Source organism: Muntiacus reevesi, chromosome 2 (assembly GCF_963930625.1).
Source record: "Muntiacus reevesi chromosome 2, mMunRee1.1, whole genome shotgun sequence".
Lineage (NCBI taxonomy): Eukaryota > Metazoa > Chordata > Mammalia > Artiodactyla > Cervidae > Muntiacus > Muntiacus reevesi.
This window is the reverse complement of record NC_089250.1, coordinates 195,817,120-195,844,871: the sequence shown is the minus strand read 5'-3', so window position 1 is coordinate 195,844,871 and position 27,752 is coordinate 195,817,120. Positions and strand designations below refer to the sequence as shown.

The 27,752-nt window shown below is 36.6% G+C and overlaps 1 protein-coding gene across 6 annotated transcripts; it reads right to left on the bottom strand.

Annotated features, from left to right (window-relative positions):
- Positions 1-1,181: 1,181 nt before the first annotated feature.
- CCP110 (centriolar coiled-coil protein 110) lies at positions 1,182-24,351 on the bottom strand. 6 transcript variants are annotated; one of them, XM_065924423.1, is made up of 16 exons: positions 24,176-24,351; positions 22,342-22,487; positions 20,314-20,469; positions 19,739-19,867; positions 15,669-17,313; positions 13,222-13,352; positions 12,555-12,732; positions 11,856-11,995; positions 11,326-11,442; positions 10,879-10,980; positions 10,581-10,697; positions 7,536-7,609; positions 6,929-6,991; positions 6,221-6,280; positions 5,632-5,717; positions 1,182-3,315 (listed from the first exon to the last, which is right to left on the bottom strand). In XM_065924423.1, exons 3-16 carry the CDS (start codon positions 20,452-20,454, stop codon positions 3,263-3,265), a joined length of 3,036 nt encoding a protein of 1,011 aa, XP_065780495.1. In that variant the 5' UTR covers positions 20,455-20,469; positions 22,342-22,487; positions 24,176-24,351; the 3' UTR covers positions 1,182-3,262. The 6 variants fall into 6 exon arrangements, with proteins under 6 accessions (XP_065780495.1, XP_065780500.1, XP_065780497.1 ...); XM_065924428.1 differs by having other exon boundaries at positions 13,222-13,349; XM_065924425.1 differs by having other exon boundaries at positions 22,342-22,471.
- Between the last annotated feature and the right edge of the window lie 3,401 nt (positions 24,352-27,752).

Here is a 27,752-nt window from a genome sequence, read left to right as displayed (position 1 = left end):
TGGGCTTCTACATTTACAGCAGGTCCCCACATGGCACTGTTGGTGGTCTCTGGATACAGAAGGGACTGCAAGTTGGGGGGTGTGGGGGATGAAGGGGGCAGCATATAACTCAGGAGGCAGTAGAGCAGACCAACATCATTCGCTCCTTAGCATATTCAATCACTGAATCTGAACCCTGTTTTATCAAGTGTATTACACAAATGATGGAAGTAATCCTGAAACAGGCTGTTATGTAAAACATGAATGAGGGGTTTTTCCCACTGTAGGCTGAGAAGCAAAACCACAGTTCTGGTGGCAATGCTGTCAACCACCTCAAGAAACTGACCAAAAACAAATACAGATTAAACAAATGAAAAGATATTATTTTACTGTCAAGTATAATTTTGGTTAGACGTGTTTGTTCTCAGACCTGTTTCTAAAACCTAACCAATGTGACACCACTGTACCATATTCCATGACTGAAAGTCTCCTTTGTTTTTCAGAATTATTTTTAAACCTATATGTATGCTCACTATGGTCTGTTAGGGATAGCTTTCCAACTTCACTTATTTTTTTTTTATAACTACTACTCTTCATTTCACGGAAAGAAGGGGAGTTGTGTGTGGTTGTCCATGGGACAGTGACACCTAACCAAAAAAAAGATCTTCATCTCCAAAATGGATCCTTGTTTTCAGCTCAATATGAATAATAAAGAGTTACCAGTCATACTCATTATTCCCAACATATGAAATAAACAAGAATAAAGGGTAGCCATGGGGAAAGGGAGGGCTTCTTCTCACACTGCAGATTATCACAGTATCTCCTCAATCAGAGGTGAAAACAAGGACCACTGGACTATCCTCACATTAGACAGTTGGGCAGCATCAAGAGTTGGATTCTTAACACTGCAAAATTATCAGCTTGATATGAGCTTCAACCTTAGCATTCTCTCTCATTTGCTCAGCTCCAGCTGAAGACATTTCCAGCTCCAGTGAACTTCTGCCCTCTAAGAAGTCCAATTTATATAAAATCAGATGCTGGGCCAACCACTGTTACAGGTTACATATTAAACAGTGGGGCATAGTTTTCACAGGTCTTGTAAAAAATTATCATATTAAAGTATTAATGTCTTGATCACATTATTTTCAAAAGTTCTTTCTTTGGTAAATTAAAAAAAATCACACTAAATTTCTTTTACAATGAAAAATTTATTTTACCTTTTGGCTAGAAGCAAAACTAGTGAAAATTAAAGTATAAAAATAAATATAATTTACATTAATGGACATTCCACTCAAAGTAAAAATAATAAAATAATATATATAAATAAAAAGCACATTAAAAGCACAAAACAAAGTCTGGCACTTTTATGAGAAAAAGCTGTGAACATTAATAAAAAATTCATAAAACATGCAAGCTTTACCCTTAAAAAAAAAAAAACACTCAAGTTCTGCATCCTTAATCCAAAACTAGTTTTAGCTTTCTCTGAAACACACTATTTGTTATAACCAATTCGCATTACTGTACCCAAAACATTTAGCATCTATCTTTCATACTGGAAAGACCCACAATGATAATAAGTAATCTGTATCCTGAGTTTTCAAAATGATAAAGCACAATTTACCATATTAAGAAGATCATTTTGATATACTTTGCCCAAAAATATAAATTGGTAATTCAGACATTTTTGACTGTGTTCTATTTCTAATTTTCTGATTTACCCCTTAAATAAATGACACATCTCAATAAAGAAAATCAAGTTTACACTCAGAGAAGATAACAATTTTCTGTCTACAGTTGGATGGAAATGTTAAATTTTAAAAGGAGTTGAAAATTGAAGAAAACCATCCTTATCTCAACATCCTTAAGAGAATATTAAGAATACATACAGTCTGCATTTTCAAAATACCAGTATCTTTTTAATATTCAAGTTAGAAAGATTAAATGCACACATAAATGTTCCCAATTTTACATGAGAAGCACAAAGCCCTTTTGGAAATGGCCTGATAAATTAACAATGATATTCTTTTTTATAAAGTCATGTTCCCTTGGTAACTATTTTGGTTTATATTTTGAATGAATATGTCAGTGATGAAAAACCTTAAATATTAGTGTCTCATGTAATTCAGCCTTTCAACTCGAGTATTATCATCCCATTTGGAAATTTGAATTTATATTAGATAGCCCTTTATCCTCTCCTAAATCAAGCATGCTAAAAAAAAAGCAGAGTATGAAGAAATAAACAGACTAAATAGAAAATGTAAATGCATGCAACATGTTATTCTATTTTACTAGAAATAGATTTAATAATGCATTCATTCCTAAGCACTACTACATTCAAGATTGTGCTATCTTCCCCAAATTTGTTACCCTCGACAGATTTCATAGTTTAGTAGAAATGTTTCTGATATTACGGGGGTAATGTACATTAAGCCTAACATTTCTGTAAGACAACTAGTTTTTGAGAAGAATGTACACTCGTGACCAAAATGATGACACCCAGCTACTTCTGTGGTACATTTTAGGTAGACCACAGCAAACACAATAGTGTTTTATCCTATGAGATTACATCATAAATCCAAGAATATGAGAGATTAATCAGTTTTTGCAGTAATAAAACAAAAGAAAAACATTCTTCTGCAATAATTTCCTCTTAAACAGAACAGTAATTTATCAAATAGTGTGCTAAGATGAATGAACTTTATATTTCAGAACTTATTTATAATTTATCACACCTTTTCAATATTTTATAGAAATAAACCCAAATGTCCTTTAAGTTTACAAAAAGGTTCTCAACAGACACCTGAGTAATAAAACAAACTTACACAGGTTAAGGACAAAAATGAGTCAGTTACTAAGCACTAATTTGTCTTCACCCAAAATTGAAGAGCAGACTCACTGGAAAAGACCCTGATGTGGGAAAAGACTGAGGGCAGGCGGAGGCGGCAGAAGGTAAGATGGTTGGATGGCATCAATAGACCCGAATTTGAGCAAACTCCAGGAGATAGAGAAGGACAGGGAAGCCTGGAGGTATATTCCATAGGGTCTCAAAGAGCCAGACACAACTTTGTGCCTGAACAACAACAAAAAACTGATACTAAGAGGAAAATCTGAGAGGGGGGAGGGTGGTTAGAAAGGGACCAAAATATCCAGATGATTTCTCAGCCCTTTGACATCACTTCGCCTGTGTAAACAGAGTCCAGAGTTAAATAAAAAGTCATGAGCAGGGAAAATAATATGGATCTTAACCTTTCCCCCCGTTTTTATCCTAATGAATGTTGTCTTCTTAAATTGTCGCAACATTTGGCCGCTTTCTTTGGATTTTTCCTGCATATACTCCTAGAAACAGAGCAAAACTAATATTATTTCTCAGTGTCGGTCTTTCTCTAATGATACCATTTAATGACTGCTCACTATGTACCAGTCACTGAACTAAGCAAAATACATTAACATATTTAATCCTTATGTAAAATAATCATGAGGTCAAAATTGTTATACTATTTTAAGGGTAATAGTCACTTGTATATGTAACAGAGTAAGAAGAAGTAGAAACTATGAGAACCCAATTCCACTTGATTATTTTACTTAACCATTTTGCATTACTGTCTCCTACTCTAATCAGTAGTTTCTGAATTTCACTATAAACTCTAAAGCACAAGACTTAAAACAAATATGTTTTAAAATATGTGAGATCAGAGATTGCAATTTAGTTTGTAAAAACTATAAACAACTTTAACTGCTTTGCAGCAAACTTTGCAGTTCAAACACCTCAGAACTCTACTTCAAGCTGAGAGATTGATAATCTATTACAACAAAACTGAACTTTCTGTAAAATGCTTAATAAAAGGTATGTTCTTTTATTAGAACATGTAGTGTAGGTAAAATCAATGCATAATTTCAAATTTGTTTGAAACATAATCCAGACCATTAAAACTTTAAGGAAGACAGAATAATCTTTTCAAAAGCAACTATGGATCCCTGTGTTGAGATTCATAGTCAGAATTTTAGTCAGTCATAACCGAAATTTTCAGTTTATGTAAAAGGATAACATTCTTCATAGTCTTTTTCAATTGTCTAAATATGCACTCATGTATAAATAAATCTTTAGGAAAAAATAGGCAAGAACTTTCGTACTTGTTAGATACATATTAATTATACATGTTTGAATGAACATGTATAATTAAGGGTTAAATATATTATTATTAATAATTAGGTTGCAATGCATTTAAACCCACAATAGTTCTAAGTAATGAACTTCATTGTACACATTAACTGCAACGACTTTCTATTCATCCCTTAATACTGTTGCGTATTACTGAAAAGAAAACAGTAGTTGCTACTTTTCTTATAGGTTCACAAGTGACAAATAGTGGAGATGAAATGCATGAGAAAAGAATATGGAAAGTAGTCACTGTGGGAATAGATAATATTAAGCAAAACAAAACTTATTCTTCAATAACTTGCCAACTAACTAGGATTTATCACATTATATAATGCTAACATGATAAAAAAAACTGAAAATGTCTTAAAATTTCACATAACTTCACAAGCAACAGATCTGGTGTTTGGTCCAAATAGTTATCTTTCAAACAAGCTGATCCAACCTCTGGAATAAGCAGGATTTTCAACTCTCTCATCCCTTTAAAACAACTCCACTGACTGTCATTCACAGTGAAATCCAAAAGATGACCTTTTAAATTATCTACATATTCAACATTATGAATTAAACTATGTATACATGCAAAAGGTGAGCAATCAATTCAAAGTTGTGATCAATATCTTGTTCCTTCTTTGAACTTTTATGAATAACATGAAAAAATTTGTTGCTTGTTCCCTCCTAATTTGGAGGAAATCACTTAGTAATAAAAGCTCTAAAATATATTAATAGGAGGATTAGAACTGTTAAAGATTTAATTTTCATTGCCTGGTGATTAGCTTCCTTTTAAAAGTTTAGAAAGCAGTCTAGTTAAAGCAAAACAGTTTGAAGGTATTTTTAATGGATCACATAATTTTGGGTGAGCTTATCATAGTGTCTTAACAAAGGTACCTAAAAACATTAAAACATTAGCTTAAAGGTTTTGCATCAGCTCAACAATGAATTTGTCTTTCTGCCACCATAAATAGGATTTAAAAATACATTTTTTGGTTTAATCCTTAAATAATTCTCAAATAATGAATATAAAGACATTAAGCTCAAGCTTCTTATTGAGCAAAAGATTAAGCCCTTATCCCCTCGCACTTGGCATATTCACATGTGACCCTGTAGTCAGAGGGGAAAATTCTTCCCCTTATGTGCAGATACAAATATTCCTGGGGATGCACTGCCCCAAAACTGAATAGACATGCACAGATTTGGATAGCTCATTATATTTCACTCATTTATACAAACTCTTCTGAATTAAGTGTGTATAATTCTACAAATTTTTCAAATTAAAAAATACATAGTATCGCCATGGAATTTACACTGAACCACAATTTTACTAAGATCTCCTGACTGCCGGAAGACACTAATAAAATGATCGCCTGTAGGAACGACTGTGAATATGCCAAAATTATGGTGGCAAGGAAAGACACCGCATCCCCTGGCGTGGCCTGCGTCACGGGGCAGCTGTGCACGTCTTTCTATCGAACAGGTTTCAGGACTTCGTTACACACCTGAAACAGGCGCTCTGTGAGGGACTCTGCTCTGTGAAGACTTCTGTCTATTTTGCACAACCCCCTTCACTGATGTCTTAGGGGTTCTAATTGAATATAAAAAAATTAATAAGTCACTTGCATTAAATTCTAAATGTTCAACATTCAAAAAAAGCAACCATACTGCATCAACTGTTCAAAGCACAAATAAGCTTGAAGAGAATTTAAGTCTCATGCATACGCACAGCAAGAAAACTACACTTTTGCTTCAGCAGGAGACTAGAACCACTACACTATAGCTTGTGCTTTGTTGGAGAATCACTTTGGTGATGCTGAACGTACTATATGGATGTTTACAATATTTAATGAGCAAAATGGTATGAAATGAAAAGTAAAAACACACCAACAAAAGATGAAATTAAAATATAATACACAACAGTACACCAAAGGGTTATCTTTGAACAAAACATTAAAAGCTCTTCCCAATGCTATAAAAAGGCCACATTTTAAAATAATTATCTTTTACATAAAAATCACTAAATTATTTTTCCCTCTCAAAGCTAACCTTGATTTGAATATTTTTAAACACTCAGGCGTGTTGAATTCTTACCCTTGTCTACTCAGTAGCCTATGAACAGGTGCATTCTGTCCTTGATTTGGCTGAAGGACTCTGTTGACAAAGTAAATAAAAAATTAATTCAACAAGATAAATTCAGTTTTTCCCCTATTGTCTTTCAATAGATGAAAGAAACAGTGAGGAGGAAGTCAACTATGCAATGACTTGGCCTATACATTACCACAAAGGAAAACGAAGTGATTAAAGCATATTAACATGGTGCTTAAATGCTCACCAAGAGGCCAAACCTTGGTTTTTTTATCAGGAGATAGCTAACATAAGTATTAATCCTTGTGCTTTTAGATAATTAATGTACTTTACAAAAGTCAATTTTTCCTTTCAAACATCTGAGAAACAAAACACTCTTGTAAGAGCACAAAACAGGTCAGAAACATAAGTTTAACCTCCTAAGGTTTTTAAGTAAATATCCAAGACCCCTGAGACTGCAAACTGAACTCAAAGACATATGGGGCTCAAATTTCTATATCCTATAGAAAGCTCCAGGAACATCTGGTCTGACACATGACCTTGCACATGACCAGGTATTACTGTGGATTCTGACCCTCTCAGTCTCCAGCTCAACAGGGAGAGATTTACTGATGTAAAGGAGAACAAAGCTAATAAAAAGCCAGGGATTTACAAAATTTTCTTTTCCTTAAAAGTTAAAAAATAGTCTCTCAGTGAGACTACGATGTTTCTCACCTTGTTTCAGAAGGATTTTGCTTAACCAGAAATTTCTTACTTGGCATTCCCATTTCTGCAGCCCTAACACAATATAAAAATAAGGACATACAAATAATGTTTTTAGAAGGGAGAAAACACATGATTACAAATGTGATACAGGATGACAGAAACAAATCATTTCAAAGTTGGTACACTACTGGAAGACCTATAATAAGCATACTAAAGACAAATTTCAAGAAAGAAGAGTTTTAATAGGATAATTTCAGAATATTCTTTGCATTAAGTTTTTCCCACTATGAAGTCTTTAGAATATTTGAAAAAGAATATATTTAAAAGATAAAATTAACACTGAACATAAGGATTAAGTATTTTTAAGATTATTTGATTAGCTATCAATTACACAAGCAGACGTTGACATACTTATTAACAAATTTATCTACAGATAAAACCAGATTTTACCACCTGATTTTAATAAAACTCTTTATACAAGGGAACTTCTATCACCCTAGTTGAAGAAGAGTTAATTGTTCTTTATTTCTAATTTGAAAATACAAACCAACAGATGCTTAAAATCAATTGGCTTGATAATAATTAAATTAGAATGTGACAAGGCATGAAAACTTACTTCATGTACTTCTTCCTGTCAAGAGACTTCTGTGTTGCAGCTGAAAGAGCCACTCGTGGACTTTTCATTTTATCCTTTAAGACAAAAGTAACATGAAGCTCTAGTGGTATCAGTAACACCACTATGTTACAGTATAGGACGATCTCAAATTGTACAGAAAGACTTCTCTTACTAGCATTTTGAACTTTAGTTTTACAACTGAAACAGTCTGATTTTTCAAAATTAATTAAAATTATTTGTCCCAATAATATAAATTTGGCTTGTTTTTCTTTCGCCAACCACACTAAGATCACTGATTAAAACCACAGATTTCCAACACTCTGACATACAGCTGACCCTTGAACAACACAGGTTTAAACTGCCCGGGTGACAAACATGCACATTTTTTTCAACAAATACATTGGAAATTTTTTTGAGATTTGTGACAATTTTTAAAAACTCACAGATGAACTGTATAACCTAGAAATATCCCCCCAAAATTAAGTATGTCATGAATGCATAAAATATATGTATCTACTGGTCTATCCTTATAAGCATAAGGTGTGAATATTTCACATAAAAGTAATGTTTATTTTCTGTTTTATAACTTTGCTTTCAAAGTTACATTACCATATAATATGCCAGTCTCTCTCTTTTTCTCCCTCCCTCCTACTCTCTTCTCTTTCAACTGCAGCCTATCATAACAGGTAAATAGTGTTAAAAAAAAAAAAAGCTAACAGTTTCCAATACTGTATTGTGAACATAACTGTAACACTGTAGGTCATAATTATGACGATTTATTCTTTAGTGTGGGCTTCCCAGGTGGCGCTAGTGGTAAAGAACCCGCCTGCCATTGCAGGAGACATGAGAGACTCGGGTTTGATCCCTGGTTGAGAAGATCCCCTGGAGGACGGCAAAGGCAACCCCTCTAGTACTCCTGCCTGGAGAACCTTACGGACAGAGGAGCCCGGTGGATTAGAGTCTGGGGGGCCGCAGAGTCGCACGCGCCTGAGCGCCTGAGCACAGCATAGCGGCTCATTGTTTAGTGCGCAGGCTAGTCTACTGTGAGGTAACCACAGAGACTACACCAGGCTCCCACAAGTCAAACAGGCTGCTGTCTCTTCATTTTCAGTGCGTGAATCATTGTACCTGCAAATAAACAAGGATTTCTTCTTCATGTTATCTTTTCATTTTTCATGTCTAGTGTTAGTAATACATATAGCATCTTCAGTGTTTTGTGTCATAAAAGACAATACTGCTGTAGGCACTGTAAGACAGGATTCATCTTATAAACAACGTAAGTTTATGGTATTGACTCAGTTCAGTTCAGCTCAGTCGTGTCCGACTCTTTGCGACCCGATGAATCGCAGCACGCCAGGCCTCCCTGTCCATCACCAACTCCCGCAATTTACTCAAACTCATCTCCATCAAGTCGGTGATGCCATCCAGCCATCTCATTCTCTGTCGTCCCCTTCTCCTCCTGCCCCCAATCCCTCCCAGCATCAGGGTCTTTTCCTGTAAGTCAATTCTTCGCATTGATACAGTACAGTACTGTAAATATACTTTCTCTTTATTATTTTCTTTAGCTTATTTTATTTTAAGGATACAGTATATAAGACAAAATATGTGTTAATTGTTCATGCTATTGGTGAGGCTTCTGGTTAACAGTAGGTTATTAGCAGTTAAGTTGTTGGGAAGTCAAAAGTTATACTCAGATTTTTGACAGTGGGCCACCCCTAATCCCCCACTGTTCAAGGAGCAACTGTATCTCAAATTAATTTGGAGCCTGTTTTCTAATTCTCATTTATAAAAGAGGTACTATGCACATGATAGTTTCAAGGATATTTAATCAGGAACAGTCAATAGTTTTTTAATGAGTCATCCAAGTAGCACTCAATGCTTAATTCAAAAATCTAATCACAAAACAGTATGTAATCCTTTTACCAGTTTCTTTTCAATTTGTCTACAGATTTAAATATTTTTGGTAATCCTGAGAACTGTTTTAAGAATTATAAGAAGGGTGCTAAAATCAATAAAGAATGATATTTAGTATCAATTACTCCAAACCCAGAAGAACCTCATTGTGAAGTAATTATAGATAAATAAATCTGCCCCTATTAATATTTGGTCTTTGAACCCGGTTCCTGACATAAAGCTCCTAAAATTCTTGTAATCAAATCTCCTGAGTGACAGGATCATCTTTTTTCCTAATGTTCGATCTTGGACTTCTGTTCTTGACACAGAGCTCCTAAATCTTTTGTAATTTCCTGGGTGACAGAAGCATCCTCTTTTTTTTCAAACCTGGGCTCTGACAGTAAAAGCACAGAGCCCTAACCACTGGATTGCCAGGGAATTTCCCAAAGCACCTTTTCTTCTAATAAGACAAACCTGGGGGTCGCTGGATAAGGGCTAGTCACCAGAAAGACCAAGCATGATTACAGCCTTAGAACTTTCAGTCTCACCCACTATCATCTGGCGCAGGACTGAGGCTAGAAATTGAGTCAATAATCAATCATGCAATCATACCTACATGATGAACCCTCCATAAAAATCCAAAATACACACCCCTATGCTGAGACGGTGGTACACACCCGCCACAGGACGGAAGCTCCTGCTCTCAAGACCCTTCCACCCCACACCCTGTGTATCTCTCCTCCTGGCTCTTGATCTGTATCTGTTACTGTGTCCTTTATTATATAATAAACCATTAAATGTAAGCTAAGATTTCCCTGTGTTTTGTAAGCCATTCTAGAAAAATTTTCAAACCGGAGTAGAGTCACAGGAACCCCAATTTATAGCTAGTTGGTCAGAAACACAACATGGAACTTGAGATTGGCATCTCAAGTGGGGCGCAGTCTTATATGAATACCTCCCTATCCTGCAGCATCCAACACTGACTCCAGGTAGATGGTATCAGAACTAAACTGAATCGTAGGACACCCAGCTGGTGTCAGAGACCTGGTGTGGGAGGAAAACAGGCACATTTGCTATGAGAAGTACTTTGTGAGTGTAAAAGAAATAAATGTGTTTTTCATCATTCACTAATTTAAAAATCACGTAACATACCATTTGCCTGAGCATTTTCTCTTTGCGAACTTCTCGATCATGATGTAGAATAGACATTCTTTCAGCTGCATCCATTACAAAGAATATGTCATGAATGCCATACAGGGCAGCTCGCAACTAAGTTCAAAAGAAGAAAATATTATACTCATTTAAAAAGATGAGGTTAGAGGTCAGTAATATTATGTACTCTTAAAGAAAAAGGTTAAAGTTTTAATTGAAACCTACTTTCAGTGGTTCAATCAAGGGACAGAAATAAAACATTTCCATTTCTTAAGAGCCTTGAGGACACATGCATTACCTGAGCTAACACTCTTTCCTGAAGAGAAGCATCTTGTGCTGAAACAACGCCTCTCTTTAAAGGTGCTTCTGACTGAAAACTTCTTATAAATTCCATAGTATCCTGAAAAAAGAAATGCTCCTTCATTTTTCTAGAAAGATTTCGTGATCACTGGAGTTTCCTTGTGTTCTTTTTCTTAGTCAAAACAAATGTAAGTAGACAAGTAAAACTTTTACAACAGAAGTCAAACAGCACTCACTTTAAAGTCAGACAAAAAAATGCACAACCTACTTCATTTACCTATTTTTAAAAATTATCTGAATGAGATTAATCAATTTCTAAAATCTAAGCCTTTAAAGGGACTAAAAGTATTTGATCTGCCTAAGTACTGAACTAATTTGTCAACTGTGTCAGAACACTGATAGAAACTGAGATGGAAATGCAATACAATTTACACAATCCTCTTACTTTTACAGTTTGTCGAAGTTGTTTCAGCTTATCTGTCTGCATAAGCCTACGAGTAAGGAATCCTTTTGCCACTGCAGTTACTTTGTTAAATTTTGCTTGTACTTCTGGACTGAAAACCTAGAAGAAATAGTATAAACACAACATTTTAATAACCTGAACATTATACTCAAGATTGTTTTCTTATCTGTTACAATGAAGAGTTTGTACATATGAAATTCTTCTATATGTTTTGCTGTGTTGTTTAATATCTAATAAAAGCTAAGCTTCTGATGTATCACAAAATACTTATGGTTCACTTGTAGAACCTAAGATAATGTAGCTCTTTAAAAAAGACAGTTTAGGGACTTCCCTGGCGGTCCAGTGGTTAATATTCTATGCCTCTACTGCAGGTGGCCTGGGTTCAATCTCTGGTCAGGGAAACAGGATTCTGCATGCCAGATCCCACATGCCATATGGTATAGCCAAAAATAAAATCAAATTAAAAAGACAGACAGACAGACATGCATGCATATATCATTAAGTTTGCCCACCTGAGACCACTTAGTTTTGGCCCTTCCAAAAGGCCTTGTTACTGCGAGTTTGGTCAAGCCACTAGTTGACGATCCCCAGAGGTAGAATGGTACTTCATTTGCAGAACCAAAGCTATGTTGTAGGGCAGAACTTGTGAAACCTTGAGAAACATACACATAGTATTGTATTTGATGTCAAAATAATTAGAATACACAGAACATCCAAACAAACATGACACTTGTTAAGAGTAACTCGTTAAGAGTAACTCCTCTGAAACTGATCCACATGCAGACTTAAAATATTTATGGACTTGAAGCTTATACACCAGATGGATCTTTTCAACACAAACAGCATCTCAGGATAATTGAAGATAAGCTCTTATTGGGGATGGGGAATGAGATGTAATTCAACATCACCCAGGAGAGAGCAAGCTGAGTTTTCCCTTGAAGAATATCACCTGCTGCATGAGTGAACAATGACTGGGCTCTGAGTCAAATTTCCTGATACCTTCCTTGCTAAGGTGGCTTTTCTTCACGAACACATGCTCACTGGTCTTTGCTATCATTTCATTTTTCATCAGTTAGTAAGCAGCTGGCAAATAGCAGCAGGTTGGACATGCAATGACTAATAAAAAGGAGGTACAATTTTAAAGTGTGCCAAACAAAATATCTTAGTATAGGGTAATTGTTTTTAATGTTAAATGATTTTTTAATATTTACCAGAACTATTTGAATTCGAAGTATGGAGTGAGTCCACTTGAGACAGCATTGTGTCTAGTAAACCAGAGTCACTTATCTTTCTCCACTCTAAGTCCACAGCATTGCTAATGTCCAATTCAGAGGCTTCTGCTGTAATTACCTTCTTCTCTTTTAACATTTTCTCCTGTTCTTCTATGTCCTGCAGATTAAGTTTATTATAATGTGGTAGGCTCTTTTGTTTAATTACATCTCCAAATAGTATCATTTTAGGCTCAGCTAAAAGTACGTATGATTATCAGCAAATTATTATTTCAGGTTTTCCTCCCTCAAATAAAACTGACAATTTATTTAATTGATTCTAAGATGTGCTAATCTTAAAACAGGTGCCCTTCCTCTTCTAATATACTCTTACAGAAGGCGTATTTCAGCATCTTATAAAACACTTTTTGAAATATTAAAAACTTTGAATCAAGGATTCAATTAAGTATGCTTTTGATAAATTATGCATTTACTTTTAGATAAGTATCTAAATATTGTAACTCACACTTTGGCAATAAAAATACCATCCATGTAACAAAATCAATGGCCCCCTTAGAGTAAGATACATATAAGTAACGATTAACAAACATCCTCTACATGACCAAAATCCCACTCGCCAGCCCTATATCCCTACATTTTAATTCCTCACCTTCTGCAGTCTTTCCTGTTCCCTCTCCTGCTCAGCTATGAGTAGTGATAACTGCTGGGCGTGTTGTTCTTCCAGTCTCTTCCGCATTTCTTCAAAAGCTAACATCTTGCTTTTTAGTATCTCCTCGCCTTCTGAAAAAAAACATGTCCCCTCAAATTTAGAAAATTTAGTAATATCTGATGATTTATACCATCAATTTATTTTTTTTTCTTATGCTTTCTTTTTTTTTTTTTTTTTTAGTTGGAGGCTAATTACTTCACAACATTTCATTGTCATACATTCATATGAATCAGCCATAGAGTTACACGTATTCCCCATATACCATCAATTTAAATTACGCTTCTAACCAGAGAAAATTCCTGGATCCAACATAGTACAATCAAGATACAGCCAGATGGCCATTCTGAATCACAATCTCTTTTGCTCGCCTTTCATTTCAGGCTACTAAAGGTCTGTATCTTATCACCCTCACCCCGATTATTCAACAGGTCCCTTCATGATCTGAACTGGTGGAGACAAGGCTGTATGTTCCATCCAGACTCTCCTACTCCAGTTAACTTCAAGATGTGGTTCTTGTGTGCATCTCACCTCCATTTATTCTCTTCACTCTTGTCCTTTTCCAGGGCCTCTAGTATTATAGCTTAGCCTGTGCTTTGTTTTATTTTTCTTTTAAATAAATGCTTTGATAGTGTAAAGCTACTCAGTACAAAGTTCCAAAAAAGATTAAATACTAAAATTCCAGATATTTTAATTACTAAAAAATGTATTAAATCTGTATGACTATGCAACTTACTAAACAGAAAGTGGTGAGATACTTTGAAATGTTGAAATACCAGGTATTACACAGACGGACATAGCACAGATATTCAGGGATCCACTGCAACTCCCCTAAATTTAAAGAATCCTTCTTTCCAAATACACAGTGACTTTCTTTCAAAATAATTATATTTGTCGTACCTCCTATAGTATTCCAATAATTCTTTCCTAAATCCATTTTATTCAGCTACAACAATTTGCATTTGTACATGGACAATTTTTTATAGGTTGAGGAGGGGAGCTGGAAAAGCAGTAGACTAGTAACTCTCAGCAAGGAAGGAAAAAGGTTCTCCACTTAACCACTCAGCCAATAGGAGGAGTCCATTCAGCTCTACCTTAAAACCTTATAAATGAGCGCCTGTCCAGGGGCTCCCTCTTTGGAAGGTGTGCCCAAGGTAGGCAGCCAAGTTGCGGGCAGCTCTCAGCACACTGGGCTGCCTCCCATGCCCACCATGACAGCAACCCAGCTGCCTCCATGACCAGCCTCATCTCCCACACATGGCCTTCCTCTTATGGAAACACTGCCAGAACTGCCCCTTAATTAGTTTTGATATTCACCAAGACAGCCTTAGCCTGTTGTGTCATCTATTTGGAGAAGTCAAGCCGGCTCCTCAGGCATCAGCTGTTTTCTTTATTAGAGTTCTGATAAAGCTGTACTTGCATTAAACGATCTGCCCCAACCCAACCCTATTTTTCCGATAAATTTTGCTTTTAGTATGCAATTTTATAGAATATAGTTTTTTTTCAGAAGGCTTTATATCACATTAGAGTTAAAATGTCTGTGCCTAAAAACTTAATTTACTTGATTTGTATGTCTTTACTATCAGTAATGAAGAATTATGAACCATAACAACAAAGTAAGGAGTAATAAGACTTGTTTTAACAAGTTGCTGTTAATATAACACTAGATGCAACAGAAACTTTGAAATAATTTTCACTACTAAATATACTATTCTTGAAACACTACTCACAGAGCCTTATCAGTGCTGTTTTCTCTAATAATTTGATGTTAAAGTGTTTACTAAAGGGCCAACTTATGGCTCAGACAGTAAAGAATCTGCCTGCAAGGTGGGAGACCCTGGTTCAATCCCTGGGTCAGGAAGACCCCCTGGAGAAGGAAATGACGATCCACTCCAGTATTGTTGCCTAGAGAATTCCATGAACAGAGGAGCCTGGTGGGATACAGTCCATAGGGGGTCGCAAAGAGTCAGAGACAACTGAGCAACTACACTTTCACTTTCCAAAGAGCCAACTGCATAAGCATCTCATTACAAATCAAAGGGCAAGCTGGTGAAAATATTGGAAGGAACATTGGTGAAAATAAAGGAAGACATAACAGACAATACAATGGATTAAAATGCTTCATGCAAGAACTTTTTCCTTCCTTCAGTCATTAACAATATTCTCTATTAATACCAAATGGACTGTGAAAGATTCATAATTTAAATAAGAAAATCCTTTAAGAAAGCTTATCATGTAGCAATACACTGTAGCTAATTATGCTCTCTGATAAAGGAAAGTAACCTGAACAGGTGAAGACAATTATTATTATTCTGCAAATTGTCAATTAAAAGTATTAAATAAAGATGCCATCTGTTTGGCAGATATTCAACACTTCAAAGCCTTCTTACCTTTGGAACTACTTTCTAACATCTTATTCTTGATGTAGATAGATCCTTTAGAATATCTTTTTTCTGGCAAATGTTGCCTTTCCTGTTCAGCTATTCCAGTTGTTACAACATAAGGGTAGTTTTCTTTCTGCAAATTATCAATATCTAAATCAAGTCTCCGTTTAACTTTCTCAAAACTGTTATCCAAAAATTGTTCTTTTCCACAGGACACTGTAGGGGTATCCATCTGCTGTCTGGTATTCTGGTTCTGCATCAGTAAAGGAGATGGGTTTTTTACATCATAAGACTTATTCAGTTCCATCTGTAAGTTGCAGGAGTTTTTCTCTAACACATTGGTTGACTTGACTCCACTCACAGTATCAAAGTTTTGACTCAGAACACACTCTCTGGCGGCATATGGCTCATGCAATCTTTCCCCTGCAATACATGAACTGTCCATTCTGTGCAGTCCTCTCGCATCAGATATTACCTGACCTTCCATGATAGCAAGTCCATGAATAACTTTATTTTCTAATTGATTACCTGAAGGTTGACATACCTGATTTGATTTACTTAAAACCATTTCCTGTATGGCTTCTGTATTTTTGCTGACATAAACCTTACTTGAACAAACTCCTGCTAAATCAACTGGTAACTTTGGCACAGTTTCAGGTACATTTGTTTTTTCATCAGTTTCTTGAACAACTAACTCTACTGCCTGTTCTTTCCCTTTAGGACTTAATTCTGAAGCATTTATTGGGTTATTTATAAGTATATGACATGCTGATGACGGCCTAGAACGCCTTCGATGCATTTTAGGACTTAGGCTTGGTTCTGGGCTAGGTATTTTGGCATATGAACCAGTAAGACTTTTGATAACATTATTGTCAGTAACAAAAGTGGGAATGCCTTTGCAATTAGAATCAGTCTCTAAAACAGTGGAATGGCCAGTTCGTATAGATATGTCCACTTTAGAAAAGTTACCTAAAACGGATGTATTCATGCTGCTTGCTTGAGTGAAAGCACCTTGGAGAAGAACATTTGATTTATTAAGGCTTGGTTTGTCAGGAATAACTGAACCACAGTGTTTGCCTATCAACTGGGACTTCTCCTTTCCATAATCAGTCACTTTAACAGCATCATTTTCTTTGTCTGAATGACTCTCATTAACACTCCTCTTTACATTACTTCTCAGGCTGCGTCTAGACTGCTCCCTCTCTATATATTCCTTTGATTTTTTCATCAGGTTCTGAAGACTCATTATGTAGGGATCCGGAGTAACTTCCTCTAAAAGTGATGGATCTTGTTCTTCATTTGTTGGAAAGAGAACATCATAAGTAAGTGTCTCCTGTGCAGCTGCTGAGGAAGTCTTTAAAGAAGCTTCGTTTTCTGCCTGGCTAATATTTGAACTATCACATTGCTTCAGATAACTGAATTCTTCCGAGTCCCTAGCTAAGTCTATCCCATTAGATTTAAATTGATCCTCATTATTCAATGGCAAAATTCCAGTTATGTTTTCAAACTTTGCTAAAGTAGAGTGTTCAGTAGGGCTTGGCAAGATATTTGGAAGTGTAACAGGAACATTCAAGTTTCTGACTTCTGAATTAGAGTAAACTGTTTCAGTCTCCCACTGATGAAAATCACTGGCATTAGGTGCTTTTCTAACCTGAAAAGGGAAACATAAAAATTAACATTTCATCACTACACAAAAAGCCTTTGATTTCATTGTTTTCTAAATAAAGCAAAACTGAAATTGAAGATTCAGAATTCTAATATTTAAAAACACAAACAAAAAATCAGATGACCTTTTCCATGGTATTCTGTATCATATGGAGCACAAATTACTATAAAAAGATTCTACTGGCCATGCTCGACTATTTATTAAAAGATTAAAAGAAAAAAGTAACTTATCTAAATAATCTAATACAATTATGAACATATGTACATATCTATACACACACACATATATATTCATATACCAATGTGCAATTTAATCTTGGAATAGAAGTATTTTCCGTAACTTTCTTCTGGTTATATGTTATTAACATCACCAACTGCTTCTCCTATGAGAACTATCATCTAAGGATAACAATGTGTAAGATAAATAGCAAGTAATTAAATTTCTTACTTAAATGATTCCTCTCTAAGAAAGACTAACTTGTCCAGGATATTGATTAAGCAACAGTAATCCAGTACCAAGACTCTTGCCTCCCACAAGCTTGCTCCAAATTTTAACTAAAACCCTCTGTATGATGAGACAAATTTGTGGTAAATGATAGCTCAGCTATGTAGTTTAATACTTGAAAAATAAAAACTTTAACTTAAAACCCAATACATTAAAGCAAATTTCAATTTGATTAACTGAGGACTACTTAAAACAGCTGCCTGCTAATGAGTTTTTGAACAAGCAAAGTAAGTTAAAAACTTAATAAAAAAAAAAAAAAACTTAAAGAGAACAATTGTACACACAAGATTTAACAGAAAAAAAATAAAATTACATTTTGGATCTATTGTTCTTAAGTAAAAAGTCAACTAGGATGTTATCTAAAGATTCAGTTCAGTTTAGTCACTCAGTTATGTTCAACTCTTTGTGACCCCAATGGACTGCAGCACGCCAGGCTTCCCTGTCCATCACCAACTCCTGGAGCATAATTCTAAAGATTATACAAGCATACATGAAACTGGCAAAAATCATCACCATATTATCTTATGAATACAGACTCCAGAATCCTGAATTTTAAAAGATTTTTAAGTTGTTTTGTGTTTTTTTCTTAGACAACATGGCACTCCTATTTTAGCTTACAAATCCCAAGACATGCAATTGTTTCCAGGTACTGTGCAATAAACAATACAATGAGATATACTTACAACTTCATAACTGAAATATAATAAAAGGGATACATACTCAGGACACATGTTCACAGGTTTAAGTAAAATTATTTCCTCAAAATAGCTAAACATTACACATCTGTGATATTCAGCACCCATCCTTTTTATACATCACTAAAATAAGCCTTTGATTATACAATTTAAATAACAACAAAAACAATCTACCACAAAATCACAGACTTTACAGGTAAAACAGACCTTAGAAAGCTACTTGTGTAAGATAAAATTTCTCCAACTGCATAATTAATTCCTTACTATATATTGTACATGCAGAGAAAGTTTTTAAACGCAACGATAATCCCATTAGCAATATACGTGAATTATTCCCTCAATGGACCAAGAATAATATGCCAGTTTTGTTCCAAAAATAGGAAATATGTAATAAATCAAAAACCCACCCTTGTTATGTTACCCATTATAGTTTTTAAATTCAATACGAGAAGTATTTATACTATACAAATTAAGATCAACTACCCACAGTGAAAGGAAGGTAGCAGTTAGTGGGAAATATCATCTAGCATGAATTACATGAACCACAAACCTCTAAGAATATAAAAGAATTAAAATATGTAACCAGCAAAACAGTGCCACATATGGCAAAAATTATTTAACTTACTCACTGTTTTTCTTTTTAGTATGAAACGATCCAGAACTTAAAACAAATGGTTTATACAAGTCTACAGTAACTGCAAAAGGTAAAGATGTGTGGTTTAAATAGTTTCAATTTATATCTAAGATACATCAAGAAAATTGTTATGTAATCTAAATTGCATTTGTATATCTAAGATCAGAATTTTCACCAAAAAACATTGGAAGCAGTTATTTACTTTAGCAGAGAATGAGAATAAGGTCACTGAGTCAATAGACTGATTAGTTCAGAGGTAAACTACAATGGCCAATTCTATCCTTTTGTCACTGAGAATTCAATGTTTTTAGAGTCATAAGACACAGACAATAAGCAACTATGCTCAGTGTATGGGTCCACTGTCTAAGTACCCTCTGATTCAAGTACTGAGCATCACTAACAAGCAAGTGAATTTTCTTTGGAGTAACTGAAATGGAATATCACAAATTACGAAGCTTTTCAAACACAACTGCATATTGGTAATTAACTACTAAAGCAAATATATTTCTTAAAAAATTATCATCAATCTTACCTCATGCTTTCTTAATTATAATTTAAAAGAGCTTATACTACACACCTGAACATTTTCAAGAATCTCCTGGACACGAGTCAGTAAAGCTTTCTTCCTATTAACCTGCCTTCTTGCTTCGACATCAAGTGCTTTCTGCTTTTCTTGTTGCATTTCCTTTCTTTTTTCAATATTAAGCTGAAAAACATCATAAATATGTAATTACTTCTCATAAATGTAAAAATATCATAAAATCAGGAAGTTCTGAACCAGAATGATTAAAGATGTGTGCAAGAGGTAAAACTATCTATAGTGAAAGAATTCTGAACAGTGGTTGGGGTTGATAACTGGGATGAAGGACGTGAGATCTTTCTGTGGTGATGAAAATGCTCTGTATTGGTGTGAGTTCTAAATGGATGCCATATATCAGAACTCAAAAAAAAAAAAACAGCTATGTCTTTCCTTTTGAAAAGGGTTAAGCATCTTTTACATGTTTATAAGCCTTTCTTTTATTTTTCTGTGAACATGTCTCTCCTTTTGAAAAGGGTTAGGCATCTTTTAGATATTTATAAGCTTTCCTTTTATTTTTCTGTGAACAACCTTACTGATTCACTATTAAGAAAAAAAGAAAAAAGATTATTTACCAGTGGAGAAAGCACAGCCACTCCATGGAATCGAATAAGTGAGATGCTTTCAGACTGGACAGGTAGAAAGCTCTCTGTGGATAATGATGCTTCTTGGATTCTGGAGAGACTTTTCTCACAAAACTTCTCATACTCCTCCATCTTCCCACAATCACACTACAGCAGGAGAAAAAGCCATTTTTAATGTGCTAATGTTAGTTTATTTGGCAAATCTGTAGGGCACTGAAATATTCCTAGAATTCACAATTTCTAGAACTGGGCTTGGCTTTCAAGAATTGTTTTCCTGATCAGGAGCTAATTCTTGGGCACAAAAAAGACCTCAAGACCTTGCCCAATTAAGCCTGGCTTCATATACTAAATATTTCTAAAGATTTGTATATAGTCAATCTTTAAATGTGATTAATTTAGAAAGGCACAAAGAATTCAGCAATGAAACCTTCTGAAAAGAAACAAAGTTCTATACAACCTAACTAACTTCAGATTGTAAAACAATACTATTTTTTCTCCAGCAGGACTTATCTATACAACACAGGAAAAACTATATAATACAAAGGTAGGAATCCTTCTTAGCAAAACAAAAAAGGAGGGCAGGGACTAAATAAATAAGAAAGATATTTACTTTCAAAAATTCTTCTAAAGTCCAGTCTATCACTTGTGTATCTTAAAGAATATAATTTGACTCCATGATAACTGGCCAAATTTCAGAAGTGAAAAACAGAATCTATTGGCCCTCATATTAATTCTACTTTATAGCTGAAAAATGGAACCATCACCAAACTACTTACAACAGTCAGTCCAGTAATTTCACAATTTCTGGAAAACTGTGATGGTGGCTATGAAAATATAGGGTAACCAGGAAGGATTAGCTAACAATTCATTCATCCAACATTTGTTAAATATTTGATTGCCTGTTTTCACAGTATTATGTCTGGCATTGCTTCCTTTAAATAAGCAAGGGAAAGGGAAAGAGAGCTTTCACTGGACTCATAACCAACAAGGATATGAATTGTGAAAACAGAAAAACTAATACGATAATATTCCTTTAAGTGTTCATTTTAAAACAATTAATTAACAAAAATAAGAGAAAGGGGGAAGTGAAATTCACTTCATGACGTGGGATATGCAAAGATGAAATAAGATACAATACGATACTGCCCTAAACCTCAAGGTACTTAAAAATTTAGTACTCTAATGTATCCGGGACAAACAATAGCACAAATGAAAATGAAGGAAAATCATATATGAAATTATGATTACATTATGAGAAAATAAGATCTGTTGCTACTTTTGACAAACTGGTAGTCTTATTAATAGCAAAACTTCTTCCTACCATCCCATCAATTCTACTTATTTCTATATTCATTTATGCAAATTGAGAGCTTAATTTCAAAGAAATGGTTCTCTAGCGTATAAATGAGATTATCTTGCAAACTTATATTCATAAAACAAGAAAATAAAATACAAAACAGCTTACTGCATGATAACCAAAGTAGGCCTCATTTAGTCTAGGCTTCAACCCACAATATATATTAAAAATTAGAATAGGCAGAAGCTAAGATATAAGAGAAAGTCAAATGATGCCCTCTCTACTAAAATACTTCAAAAGAATTTTTAACACAACCCACGCATCCAGCATTACAAGAAACAAAAATAGATTACTCATACAATTAATGTAATATACTTCCAATGGATACACAAGCAAAGCATGGAAGGTCTGGGAAATTTAAGGAAATAAACTATCTTTATGGTAATAGCTTTATATTTCTTTCAACATCAAATAAGTATGCCTCATTGCTTCAGAAAGTCAAATTCACATCCCTTAAACAGTATATGTTTGTCATACACACTGAAGACATACAGCAACATATTATTATTACTGCATAACTTATCGCCTATGATAATGCATTAAACATCCAAATACAAGTCTAATATCATGATTATGAAAATAACCAAGTGACCCTGTGGGACGAACCCTGCGTCATTCACTATCACACTATCCTGCTGTTTCCCAACTTTTATAGCACTTACCACTATCTGAAATTATCTTGTTTATTTCCTTGGGTTTTGTCTGTCTTCCTCCACCAAAATGCAATCTCCATAAGCACAGGTACCTTCTCAGTCTTGCTCACCACTGAATCCCCATTACGTAGGACAATGTCTGTACACAGGAGGTACTTCATAAAAATATTGAATAAAGAAATTAGAATAGTTAGCTCAAACTATAAAGAAAGAAAGAAGACACTGGACTACAATGCAAAGAAGCTAGCAAGGAAGAATGGAATTTAGAGAATGGGAATTTCATAGATGACCCTATTCCCAGAGAAAATGGTACCTCTAAACTGCAAAGGCAACCATTTAAAAATCGAGAGCCGGTATCCTATATAATTAAGTCAACAGGGAACTCCATTTCTCATGCCACAATTACCTCTGTCAACAGGGTTTTATTTTAAGGAAGCATTGACTACAAGGCCACTGCAACCACAAATCTACTGCCCCATACTTTACCATTAGGCATTACTGGTCCACTTGAATGAATAATTTGTTGGCTGCATCAAGTTCAGACATGGCTTGTCTTCTCCATTTAAACTAGGATCCTTCTCCAAATGAGCCTCTCTGCAAACCCCAGAGACTCACAACTCTGCTTACCTGCTACCTGCTCATCAGTGATCCATCAGAAATGTCACTGAAGGGAATGGTAAAAGAACACAGAACATGTCCTGTTTACATATCCCAGCTACTTGTTTACCCATCAGTCTTTTCAAAGTGGCAAAAAAAAGAGGAAGCTTTCTTTTTCAGGCACACACGAGCTGTACGTTCTTGGCAATTCACTTACCATCTCTATGCCTCAGTTTCCTGTAAAATACGTATAATCACAGTATCTGCTTTAACGAGATTCTGTGAGGATTCATTCTGCAGTAGGACATGCAGAAAGCAACAAATGGGAGCAACTTTCATTAGGAAGAGAATGATGACGACTATTTTTTTCCACTAGTTTATGAATTCCTAGAGGGCAGTGACAATGCTTGGTTTCTGGTAAGATTGAAATTTAACTTAAAAACGTGAAGGTTGAAGAGGGAGGGGACGTATGTATACCTATACCTATGGCTGATTCATGTTGAGGTTTGACAGAAAACAACAAAATTCTGTAAAGCAATTATCCTTCAATTAAAAACTAAATAAATTTAAAAATAAATTAAAAATTTAAAAACGTGGAAAGGGGGACCACAGCTTCCTCATTTTGCTGCGTTCATACCCCTCCCCATTAAGTCAAACGCTAGGCGCCTGCCATTTGCTTAAATTGAGGGTAGGGAACTGAGGTTATAACCAGGTAGAAGCAAAGGGTGCCAACCACCAGTAGCATGAGGGCCAATAAAGATAATTTGCTTTTTTATCCTTCTCCTTATGCCCCCAGAGTGAAGAACGCGCCTAGGGCCTTTAGCTAGTGATAAATGGCATCAGAAATGGCCAGTGCACACCCTGGGACGCTCCCCTTGCCAGGAAAAAAAAAAAAAACGCCCAACCAGTTCTATCAACAGGAGGTGGTTCCCAGGTTCTGGTCCGAGTTTATTTACTGGGGACCCTCTGCCGTCTCCCCAGCGCCCCAAGCCCACCTTCCCCAGCTCCTCTGAAAAAGCTCCATCGCGAGGACCCACCAGGCGGTGCCAGCATCTGAACATCACCTCCGCGACCGGCCGCCGACCCCCGGGGCACCCGCCTCCACACAGCCTGAGTCTTTTCAGGGGCTGGAGGTCCGGAAGCCCCTGCGCTCGGGTTCCTTTCAGCTCCTCGGCGCGCCAATTCCGCCCGCCCTGGGGCCTCGCAGCCGAGACCCGCTGAGTCAAGCCCAGTCTCAGGCACACACCTGTTCTCCCACGGCCCCGGCAGCTTTCCTCCCCTCGCTCCTGGCCTTGGTAGGAAGCAAAGTGCTCAATTGGTACTGACTAAAAACAGCTCCGTTCGCCGCCGCCTTCTCCTCCTCCTCCCCGCCATATTACGGTACTCTGGCGGCAACGCGGGCTCCTGGCAACCGCCGCCGCCAGCGCCACCGCCCCCCCACCTCCGGACTCCACCTCTTAGGGCCGGAACTTCTGGTGGCTGCTTCCGGGTCCGTTAGACCGGTTGGGCCTCCAGAAAACTACAATCCCCGAGTTGCCTGGGTACGCGTCCCGGCCCAGCGATGGAAGACGTTGTTCTTACGGGAGGCGCGGTGCCCGCCGGGAAGCGTAGTCCTCACTGACAGCTCTCAAATTTTATTTCGTTAGGAACTGAAGCTTCGAGAAATGTTCCTTGAAGCTGCTATTTTTCACTTATCTGTAAAGAGATAACTTCTTTCTGTACAATCGTTGGAATACATACAGTAGGCACCAAAATTTTTTTCTCTCTAAATAAAAAAAGATTGAATCCTAGATGCCACAAATTTAAGCGTCAACATTTCCCTACTCTTGCACATCACAGGGAAAATACCTCCATGAAAGGAAGGCAGCAGGTTCAGAGATGGCAGGAATAGCTCAGAATGTTTTGCCAAAGTTCTCTCTCCAAACATATTGCCAGTTTTCTGTCAACTTAAAAAAAAAAAAAAACACCATGAGAGTTGTAGGTTAAGTTTTATTTGGGACAAGAATGAGGACTATTACTCAGGAGACAGCAATTCAGATAGTTCTGAGAAACTGCTCCCAGAGAGGCGGGGAGAGAGGTCAGTATTACATACGATTTTAGCAAAAAGGGATATGTGAAGTCAAGCACACGTTTTGCCAGAGGCTTCCAGCTGGCCACGAGGAGCTGATGTAACCATTAATGATTTTAGTGCTTTTCTAGATAGGAGGCGATGTAAGAATTGGGCTCACAAAATCTGAAAATACCTAGTTTTTCCTAGAGCACAAAGTGTCTCATTCCTGATCTCCACCCTGAACTCCTTTCAGGATGTGTTGAAGTGGCTAATAATTTAATCCTTACAGAGGCAAATGGCAACTGCCAATTTTTGTTGGCATTTTCAAAACATGATTTAGCAGCTAGCCCCTTTCCTAAATTGGCCTTACCATCTGCCTCTCTTACCCTCTTTCCCATGCCAATTTTCTTATGTATAAAATAAGAGATTTAAACGTGCCTATCACAAGAGTAGTTGTAAGGACTACTTGAGCTAATTCTTGCAGTTCCTTGTACAGAAGCCTCATCATTAGACCTTAGTAGGAGGAGAAGTAAGGTTAGGAGGAGTAGCAGTAGAAATTTCATGGCATAAAACTGGGCAGCATGATGTTAGTCCTGACTGCTCATTTCATTTCACTTCTCCTGGCCTCAGTTTCCTTGTCTATCAAATGAGGGCATTATTGAAATCCCTTCCAGCTTTACAAGCTGATTATACCTGCTTTACTGTTTTGTTGTTGTTCAGTCCTTGAATCATGCCCAATTCTTTGCAGCCCCATGAACTGCAGCACACCGGGATCCTCTGTCCTTTACCATCTCCCAGAGTTTGCTCAAATTCATGTTCATTGAATTGGTGATGCATATCTAACCATCTTATTTTCTGCTGCCCCCTTCTCCTTTTGCCTAGTCTTTCCCAGCATCAGAGACTTTTCCAATGAGTCGACTCTTCACATCAGGTGGCCAAAAATTGGAGTTTCAGCTTCAGCATCAGTCCTTCCAATGAATATTCAGGGTTGATTTCCTTTTGGATTGACTGGTTTGATCTCCTTGCTGTCCAAGACACTCTCAAAAGTCTTTGCCAGCACCACAGTTTGAAAGCATCAACTCTTTAGCACTCAACCTTCTTTGTGAGAAGAAACTCTCACTTCTGTACACGACTATGGAAAAACCATAGCTATGACTATTCAGACCTTTGTCAGCAAAGTGATGGCTCGGCTTTTTTATATACTGTCCAGGTTTCTCATAGTTTTCCTTCCAAGGAGCAAGAATCTTAATTTTATGGCTGCAGTCACCATCTGCAGTGATTTTGGAGCCCAAGAAAACAAAAATCTGCTGCCGTTTCTACTTTTGGGGGACCAGACGCTGTGATCTTAGTTTTTTGAAAGTTGAGTTTTAAGTCAACTTTTTTTTCACTCTCCACTTTTACCCTCTTAAGAGGCTCTTTAGTTCTTCCCTTTCTGCCATTAGAGTGGTATCATCTGCATATCTAAGGTTGTTGATGTTTCTCCTAGTAATCTTGATTCCAGCTTGTGATTCATCCAGCCTGGCATTTTGCATGATATACTTTACATATAAGTTAAATAAGGGTGACAATATACAGCCTTGATGTACTTCTTTCCCAATTTGGAACCAGTCCATTGTCCTATGTCCAGTTTTAAGTGTTGCTTTTTGTTCTGCTTACAGGTTTCTCAAGGGACAGGTAAGATTTTCTGGTATTCCCACCTCTTTAAGAATTTTCCACAGCTTGTTGTGATCCACACAGTCAAAGGCTTTAGCATAGTCAATGAAGCAGAAGTACATTGTTTTCTGGAATTGCTTTAACTTTCTCTATGATCCAACAGATGTTGACAATTTGCTCTCTGGTTCCTCTGCCTTTTCTAAGCCCAGTTTGTGTATCTGGAAGTTTTCAGTTCACATACTGCTGAAGCCTAGCTTGAAGGATTTTGAGCATAACCTTATGAGCATATGAAATGACTGCAACTTGACAGTAGTTTGCTTTGCTATGATCTTTTATTCCCTTTGAATCTGAAACATCCTTCTCAAGTTGACTGAATTCAGTCTCCAGAGAAAATACGCAACTGAAGCTGTTGTGAGAATCAGTAATACATAAAGCACTTGCAGGAATGGAACCTGTAACATGGTTAAAGTGAAAAAGTGAAAGTGAAGTCGCTCAGTAGTGTCGGACTCATAGCGAACCCATGGACTGCAGCCTACAAGGGTCCTCCGTCCATGGGATTTTCCAGGCAAGAATACTGGAATGGGTTGCCATTTCCTTCTCCAGGGGATCTTCCTGACCCAGGGATCACACCCGGGTCTCCCGCATTGTAGACAGACGATTTACCGTCTGAGTCACCGGGAAAGTCCGTAACATGGTTATATGCTCTATAAATGTTAGCTGTACAGTCTATTATTTCCCCCCCCACGAGAATGTAAGCACCATGAGAGCAAGGACCCTGTCGGTCCTGTTCACTGCTGTTGCCCTGAGCATCTGGACTGGTGTTTGCATGAAGTGAAGTTAAAGTCACTCAGTAGTGTCTGGCTCTTTGCGACCCCATGGACTATGCAGTCCATGGAATTCTCCAAGGCCAGAGTGGGTAGCCTTTCCCTTCTCCAGGGGATCTTCCCAACTCAGGGATGGAACCCAGGTCTCCCGCATTGCAGGCGGATTCTTTACCAGCCGAGTCACAAGGGAAACCCCGGTGTTTGCATACCTTAAACTAATAAATAGTCTAAGCGTCGTGCTCCTTCAAAGGAACCCTGGGCAGGTCTCTTGATGGCAAAATCGAGTCATTAAGATC

Bases quoted from the DNA above. Each gene is read 5' to 3' on its own strand.
- CCP110 (XM_065924423.1), bottom strand. From the start codon at position 20,454: ATGGAGGAGTATGAGAAGTTTTGTGAGAAAAGTCTCTCCAGAATCCAA. The intron at 19,868-20,313 runs GTAAATAATCTT...GATGTTTTTCAG, and splicing joins TGGCTGTGCTTTCTCCACTG to CTTAATATTGAAAAAAGAAA. The intron at 10,981-11,325 runs GTAAGAGGATTG...TTCTTTTTTCAG, and splicing joins AACTTCGACAAACTGTAAAA to GATACTATGGAATTTATAAG.